The sequence below is a fragment of the Rhinolophus hipposideros genome, assembly GCF_964194185.1.
Source record: "Rhinolophus hipposideros genome assembly, chromosome: 23".
NCBI lineage: Eukaryota > Metazoa > Chordata > Mammalia > Chiroptera > Rhinolophidae > Rhinolophus > Rhinolophus hipposideros.
This window is the reverse complement of record NC_138069.1, coordinates 22,070,131-22,078,938: the sequence shown is the minus strand read 5'-3', so window position 1 is coordinate 22,078,938 and position 8,808 is coordinate 22,070,131. Positions and strand designations below refer to the sequence as shown.

The 8,808-nt window shown below is 39.5% G+C and overlaps 1 protein-coding gene across 5 annotated transcripts in view; it reads right to left on the bottom strand.

The window, feature by feature from the left end:
- Positions 1-224: 224 nt before the first annotated feature.
- Positions 225-8,808, bottom strand: part of FBXO38 (F-box protein 38) — a 46,505-nt gene continuing 37,921 nt past the window's right edge. For 3 of the 5 annotated variants that reach the window (XM_081036007.1, XM_081036003.1, XM_081036006.1), the window contains 5 exons: positions 7,719-7,885; positions 6,248-6,393; positions 5,522-5,625; positions 4,677-4,790; positions 237-1,107 (listed from right to left, as the gene is read on the bottom strand). In XM_081036007.1, coding sequence (XP_080892133.1) covers positions 929-1,107; positions 4,677-4,790; positions 5,522-5,625; positions 6,248-6,393; positions 7,719-7,885 — 710 coding nt within the window. In that variant the 3' untranslated portion in view covers positions 237-928. Of the gene's footprint in view, positions 1,108-4,676; positions 4,791-5,521; positions 5,626-6,247; positions 6,394-7,718; positions 7,886-8,808 lie in introns of all 5 variants that reach the window. The other 2 variants (XM_081036004.1, XM_081036005.1) reach the window with 2 other exon arrangements.

Below are 8,808 nucleotides of genomic sequence, written 5' to 3'. Positions count from 1 at the left end.
TCTCTTTGAGAAAGGAGAGGCCACTTCCTGATGACCAGATATCCTGGGAAGCTCTGCTGTTCCCAGTGTTCTGTCGTGTACAGTTCTGAGTTGAACATCTTGCAGCCAGAGAACTTAAAAAGAGAGATCAGAAAGTGGATTGTACTGGAATCTTATTTAGATGCAACTCTACACATTCTTTTTCTGCGTATTTGCTACTGTTCTTTAAAAAGAGGGATTCAGGTCCAAGGCAAAAAAAAGTTTTTAATAAACTTTTATTTTTATATTCAAGATAAAGCATATACACAATTGAATGTGGAAATAAATAACTAGAAATGCTTTGGAAACTTTTGCATTTCCCCCTCAAACTCAGTTTTTTTTAACTCATGAGTCTTTTTATTTGATGTTAAGAAGTATGGCAACTATAATACCAAAAGAAAAAAAAACAACACAATTTTGTACAGAAACATATAGCCACTTCTGACTATAGGGTTTAGTCTGTGTTTTAATAGTAACAAAAAAGCACACAAGACACAAAGACTCTTCAACAGATTTACTCAAACTGCTTTGCTCGAGAAGAAAAAGGCACAGATTTAAGGGGATGACAGTGATCATTAAGAATATAGTAAATGGAGGCTCAGCCAAAAAGTGACACTTTATGAACTAAGTCAGGAAAAATGAACTCTTTCCAATTATCTGCCTTCATTACAATGAATTTTTAAATTAAACTGTATAAACATATGATATAAAGTTGGTACTTAGGAAGTGTCTGTATATCTCCTCTATGTACAAATCTTTGTATACAACTTCAATGTTCCTTATATATTTCCTATATTCCAAACTGAGCCAGGGCCTCCAACGCCACGGCCCGAGTCCATATGGTGCTTGCCGGCAGCCGGACGGCCCCCGCAGCTTTCTGCCAGAAGAGCGGGGACGTAGGAGGGACCGGTCAAATGTAGTCATCTTCCACTGGCTCCCCATTGACATCACAATAGTGGATAAAAACTGCCACCACTCGCTGAAACACACCCTTCTTCATTTGACGCATCTCTGAAATTTCTTCTCCTATTGTTTCCATACAGATGTCTGCAGACAGCTGCCCTTTCCTTCGAGGAGCATAGATGGTGCCTTGGAAATTAGAAAGAAAAGGGGAAACACGCGTGATTATCAGAACTATTTGGAAGGACACTTGATTAGGCCCATATGACATGCCTATAGACTATAATGCAACGCCACTGATATGTGTATAGCTCACGGAATGGGTCCCCATCAGATTATACACCATGTTTGATGCCTAAGAGCATACATGGTTAGGGGCCCAAGGTGAAACTGCACCAGAGAGGTTACGTCATATACATGTACATGCAGTTTCTGAAATCCATTTCCCCACAAAATATATTTTTAACAATTTTTTGTTTTTCAATTACAGTTGACATTCAATGTTATATCAGTTTCTGGTATACAACACAGTGATTACAATATTATTGACCAAATTCCCTCAGCTTTACTTTATATGCCCATGACTGTTTTGTAACTACCAATTTTTGATTCACAATCTTTTCCCCTTTTCCATCCATTCCTCCAACCCCCGCTCCCATCTGGCAACCATCAAATGTTCTCTGTATCTATGAGTTTGTTGTGTTTGATTATTTTGTTTTTTAGACTTCACATATAAGTGAAATCATATGGTATTCGTTCCCCTCTGACTTATTTCAGCCAGTACAATACCCTCTATGTCTATATGTTGCCACAGAAGGCAAGACTTCATTCCTTTACCACATCTTTATAGATTCACCCATTGATAAACACTTAGGTTGTTTCCGTATCTTGGCTGTTGTAAATAATGCTGAAATGAACATACAGATGCCCATGTCGATTAGACTTAGTGTTTTGGGTTTCTGTGGATAAATACCCCGAAGTGGGATTACTGGGTCCTTTCTCTCCTGTAAGAGCTTTTGTTTTAAAGTTTATTTTGTCTGGTATATGCATTGCTACCCCAGTTTTGTTTTTTTCTGTTTCCATTTTTATGAAATATCTTTTTCCATCTCTTTACTTTCAGTCTGTGCATCTCTCGACCTAAAGTGAGTCTCTTGTAGGCAGCATATGTAAGGCTCTCGTTTTCTTATACATTCAGCCCTCCTATGTCTTGATTGGAACATTTAATCCATTTACATTTAAAGTAATTGTTGCCAGATATGTAGTTATTGCCATTTTTTCTATTTTTTATCTTTATTTCTTTTTCTTAAAAAAAGTCCCCCTAACATTCCTTGCAATACTGGTTTGGTGGTGAGGAACTCTAGCTTTTTCTTGCCTGGGAAACTCTTTGTCTGTCCTTTGATTATAAATGACAGCTTTACTCAGTAATCTTAGTTGTAGGTCCTTGCTTTTCATCACTCTGAATATTTTGTGCCAATCCCTTCTGGCCTGTGAAGTTTCTGTTGAGAAATCAGCTAATAATCTTACAGGAACTCCCTGTAGGTAACTGCTTTTCTCTTGCTGCTTTTATATTCTCTCGTTGCCTTTAAACTTGCCATTCTAATTATAATTGCGTCTTGGCGTGGGCCTCTTTGAGTTCATCTTGTTTGGGACTTTGTTCTTCCTGGACTTGCATGTCTATTTCCTTCACCAGGTTAGAGATGTTTTCAGTCATTATTGCAAGTAAGTTTTGAATTTCTTGCTCATTCTGTTCTCCTTCTGTTAACCACATAATGCAAATGTTAGTACACTTGATGTTGTCCCAGAGGTCCCTTAATTCTCATTTTGTTGATTTATTTTTTCTGTTCTGATTGGGTATTTTCTGCTACCTTATCTTCCAAATCACTGATTCGATGCTCTGCTTCATCCAATCTGCTGTCGATTCCCTCTAATGTATTCTTTGTTATTGTATTCTTCATTTCTGACTGGTTCTTTTTCATGTTTTCTATCCTCATTTTTATGTTTCCTATCTCTTTGTTGAAGTTCTCCTTGAGATCACTGAACATCCTTATAACCAGTGTTTAGAACTTGGTGACTGGCAGATTGCTTGTCTCCATTTTGCTCAGTTCTTTTTCTGGAGTTTTGTTCTTTTCCTTCATTTGGGACGTGTTTCTTTATCTCCCCATTTTGGTTGCCTCCCTGTGTTTGTTTCCATGTATTAGGTAGGGCTAATATTTTGTGCCAATATATTTTCTAGGGCCTTCTGGGAGGGGCTCTGGTACAGGCCAAGGTCAGCCGCTGCCTGTGTCTTCCAGGGCCACTTGGTATGAGCTACAAAGTGTTCTGCAGATGTTGCAGGAGGTGCCTGGGAGAGGTTAACTTGCAAACTGAGGCCAGTTGTTGCTAGTGACAGGCTTGGGGCTGCGCAGCCAGAGGTATAGGACATGCTGAGGCCAGATGCTACTTGTTGGGGGTTTGTGAACCTTTGAGAGATTTTAGGAATGTCTGCAGCATGAACCAAGACAGGTCTTTTGTATGGAAAAGCCAGTGGAAGTGGCTTGAGTAGGCCCACAAGTTGGGTGGAGCAAGGTGTCCAGGAATCACCAGGGCAGGGCATATGGTGTTTGCTAAGCTGATGGAGACTCAGCTATGGCACCCTCCTGCACAAACAGGCTGGGTGATGGGAGGGCTCCAAAAAGCAACGATGGCTTCTGTCAGCATTTGTCTGGGAGTAAGCTGCCCTTGCCTTGCCCTTGCCTTGAAGCCAGGCAATTTAGTTCCTCCCCCATATGTCCCTGGCGGCTTCCAGCTGCTGTCCCAATGCTGGAGCTCAGAGTGAGTGAGTTGGTCAGCGAGCAGAGTCCATGTGCAGCCCCTTTAAGAGGAGCGCCTGGGAGTACAGCTGCTCTCCGGCTCACTCAGCCACAATCTCTGTTGGTTTTCACAGCCAGAAGTTGTGGGGACTTCTCTCCCCAGCATTGGAACCCTGGGTTAGAGAGCTCAGTGTGGGGCTGGGACCCCTTGCTCCTGCAGAGGGTACTGCAGCCGAGATATCCCTCCTGATTTTTAACCACTACATGTAGGCATGAGACCAGCCCATTTCATGTCTCAGCCCCTCCTATCAGTCTCGAGGTGGCTTCTTCTGTATGTCTTTAGTTGCTAGACTTCAGGTGATTCTCAATGATGGCTGTCCCGTAGTTTAGTTGTAATTTTCATGTGGTCGTAGAAGGATGCTAGCACAGCATTTACCTACCTACTATCTTGACTGGAAGGCCCTCATAAAACATTTTTTAACAAACATCCTACAAATGGATATTCAACTGTGCTAACACTTAGATGAACTATATTTAAAATTTCTTTCAAGTTTCCCCCAAATATCTACACCTAAATCATAAGTTGCAATATGTATGCTAAAAACTGCTTATAAGTAGCAAAATAATAATTAGCATAATTGGAACCAATCTGAAACAATATGGCTGAAAATAAGGAGTAACAAAATTATAAACGTTTAGGTAATAAAAAAGTCTAGGTAGGAAAATCTGTCTACAGGATTCCTTCCCACCAACCTCCATATGTCCCTGGTAAGTCAACTGATTACTGTACAAGTGTAGAGCTGTTCTTTGTAGGGGAGAACCAAACAATAACGAAAAGCAAATAAACACATTTATATAGGAAGTGAATTAAAAGCTGCACTGCTTCTAACTCTCAAACAAAATATAAATATCTAACACAGTAGAATATACTCAAACTAGAGAATATAAATAAAGTCAGGTTATAATTACTTTCTTCATCATCTTCAAAATCGTATCTGGCGAAGCTATTGGGTTCTGCTGCCCGTAGTGATCTCAACCAAGGGAAGTCAGAAATCATGGAATATGGAGCACCATCCACAACACCTGAAAAAGGAAGACAGGATAACAGAGCTCCTGGTGTGGAAGTAATGACAGGGCCAAAGAGGCGGTATTTTGGATCAAAATGTGCTTTTGTTCCTCATGGCTGAAAACGCTCTGCACCAGGAATGCACGTTCCAATTCTAACTCTGCCGCTGCTCAGTCACATGATCTCAGTCACACAGAGGATGGGGCCTCTGCTTTCATTAAGCCTCAGTTTCTCTCTATGTATATATGCAGAGGGTGCCAAAAAAAAAAAATGTATACACATTGTAAGAAAGGAAAAAAAACATTAAAATTGGTAACTTTGAGCACCTCTTGTTATTGCAGAAGTCAAACGTGACTTGTACTTATCTTTGGTTATAGGTATGTATTATTACAATTTTAATAGTTTTTTTTCCTTTCTTAAAATGTGTACACATTTTTGTGGCACCCTCTGTATGTATAAAACAAAAAGGCTGAAACAGGTGCCCTCAAGTCACCTCCAATTCTCAAACTGTAGCAAGTTTCAATTTTCTTCTACTTTTTGTGTTTTAACACTGCTTCTGATTATTTTAGGGATGGTAAAGACATACGTAGGGAGAATAGGATTTACCTGGTTCCTGCTACCCACAGATATTCAATATATCCACTATTTTGAAGAACTGTAAGGCTCCAATTCCTATCTTCCCTAAGACATGTCTCTCCATTTAGTTAGTCACAGCTACTTAGCTTTCCAACTATCTGTAAATGCTCACCTTCTAAAGTATAGATTTCTCTTCCCCAGGGGTACTTGGGGTACTTCTTTAAGTCATCTTCACTTCGTTTGGCTTCAGGGAAGAATTCATACTTAATGAGCTCTCTGGTAGCAACAAGAAAAAATAAATAAAAATTATAAAACTGGAAAAAATGTTGGGGTGTGCAATAGAAAGGAACTGTCAAAACTGTGTCAGGCCTAGATTCTGATGAGCATCTCAAACTAAACATTAAGTACCTAATGGAAGAAGGGTATACTCAAACTAGCGAGTACATATCGAGCAGGTCAAAATTACTTTCTTCACTACCTTCAAAATCCTATCAGGTAAAGAAAGAAAGCCCCTCTTTAATCAAATGTCTCGTGTGTACAAGGTGCTTAATATAATGTTTACATAACAAATGCATAAAAAGCCCAATTTCCTGATGATGTATAGCATTGCAGTTTTAAGGTCTTTAATTCACCTCTTTTCCATTCCCTAAGGGTAGAGGAATGAAGTCAAATGTACGTGTACAACCTTATCTTGGAATTTTTCTTATGTCTGAAAATAAAAAGTTACAAAAAACACATTTTTAGTTTTAAGTCCTCATTCCCTCAAGATTTTCACTTACGTTGTATTTCGTATGTTTCAGTGCCTGAAAAGCCCAGTGAAAACATTTAAAATAAAGACTAATTAGGATTTTTTCTGGGAGTCCTTGCAACAGGAAATGGCTGGCGTGGCCTTACTTACTGATTGATGTTTGCTATGGTATCCATCCAGCTGCGAATGCGCACCTTGTTCCGGACGTTGGGAGGGTTACTGAATTCATGGATAATGCAGATGTGATAGGGGTAGGGCCCGCTGAACAGCTTCTGCTCAAGTGTTAGTGTGTCCACCTGTAGGAAACATCATGGAGACGGGTTTGGGCCAACGAAGAGAATGCCTCAGAAATCTCTCTCTGAGAGCTTGAATAATCTTCGCCGGGGACCTACGTTTTAAAATCACTGGCTGATTTGAAAATCAAATAGTCACATTCCGCCCTGAACACAGCTTGCCGCATTGGAAGTGAAGTTCAGCAAACTCTTCTGTCTAGCAAGCTGAGAGACTGACATTTCACTGTTATATAAATGCCCACTAAATCGGAGAGTCGGAATCAAGTCACAGAGCCCAGGAGTCTGCTTCCAAGCACGTCTTTCCTAGATTCAGATGGTGACTGCATTACAGACCTGTGGCTGCTAGTACCATATCCCGTTCAAACTAGACTGCTGCCTATTCCAGCCCCTTGCCTCTTTGCAGCCATTGTTCACGTTGCTCTCTTTTCACGGAATGCCCTCTGCCTAGCTCTATTTATGAAATCCCACTCTACCATCTTAGTGGCATTCACATCTACCTCCTTCTCTGAAAGACAAACTTCTCAAGGGAAGGACGTTGTGCTGTGTACTCTTCAGCCCCAGCACATCAGAGCCACTCAACAAACAATCTGTTGAAATGACTCTTTTGGGGCCAGGTGCCAACTGACTACAAAGGTTTAATATTTCCTTTAAACTTCTTTTGCAATTAAGCAGAGCCTTACATATAATGTTTACTTTTTATTTTGTTGTTTGAGAAATCATTGACATACACCATATATAAATTTAAGGCATATGGTATGTTGGTTTGGTTGACAAATATTGTGAAATGATTACCAGAACAGGCTCAGCTAACATCTATAGTCATATAGGTGCAATGTGTACTCTTAATAATAATGAAAATAATAATAATAGCAGCTATCATGACCGCTTACTATATACCAGCAACTGTTCTAGCACTTCACATGTATTAATTTAATCATCACAATAACTGTACGTTTTTATTCTTCTAATTTTATAGATGAAGAAACTAAGACACAGAAGTTAAATCATCTGCTATAGGTCAGTGAACCAGAATTTAAATCAGGCAGTGTGAAACCAATCTTTGCTCTTAACCATAGGCAACTTTGCATAAGTATGAAAACTTGCTGAATAACAATTGCCCTCATCACACAACCTGCTAAATACCCACAAAAATCTAGCAGAGAAGCATTAAGGAAGACTGGCAAAGTAGTCTATCTTGGTTAAAAGAAGGTAAAGGGTCATCACTATAGGTTGAGCAGATGAATAAATGTCAAGTCCAAAAAGGCTGAAGACTAAGTAAACGTGTCACTGCAACACGTGTGTCATCAGAAAGGGGCAGAGCTGGGTACCTGCTGCATTGGGCGTAGGTATATGATGCGGTTTCTCTCAGGAGGCATCCGTAGTATCTGGTCTAGTACCTGATCCATGTTCAGTTTCTTGCACTGTGCATAGTCGAATCGGTTTACAATTGGCGCATTCTCTACTTTTAAGTGTTTCAGTACCCTGCACCTGGTAGCTACGAAATGAAGACAACGGTAAGCTCTACCAGTAATTTATGCAAAATCATAGAGCAATGTACAGCCTATTTGGAATCATCTTTGGAGGACAGACACCCACGTTTTTGGCCCCAACTTTCAGGGGAAAAAATCTTTCATTTTAATTAAAATTTTTATTTTTTTATATTTAGGCACTTGTTTTTTGTATTATAAAGGAATTTTAATATTTATTTATTATTGTACTTTTAACTCATAAGCATAAATAAAAGAATTAAAAACATTTGTATATAATTAATAGATACGGAATTAGTACTACCCAAGTATAACGCATCCTTATTTTCCCCTTACAAATTTGGGCCAAAAAGTGCGCATTACGCATGGGAAAATACAGTACTAGATATCTCAAACTTTCAAAGCTCACACAAAATAATACCCTACTATTTTTCAGAGACAAATATGTACATACACAAATACATGAAAGATGGACTGGAAAGGATGTATGTTAAACACATGAGTGTAGACGGTGGGAGCCGATGGGATTGGCAATGAGAGACAAATGGAAAAAGGGAAAAGTGGGGCTTGGATTAATGATAATGTGCCGTGAATTGAAGTTACGATTAATCATGTCAATCTAATCCAGAGCAGGTAAGCACTTAAGGCCCAGTCACCATTCATCCCCAAAAACATTCACACACAAAACATATCGAATATCACACAGTTAGCACATGGCAGAGACAGGATTCAAAATGAGGTCTATCTGACTCCAAAGCCCATACATATTGTTGTTCTGTCCTATCAGATCAGGGAGTAATGATCATTGGAGGAAACGGGAGAAGATTCTATTTTAAAAGATGAACCAAGTCTCTGTGCATGGTCCCTCGCAGATACTATGGAGTAATTATTTGGGAATCACAGAACGAGGACAAAATTTTAAGTAATCCAA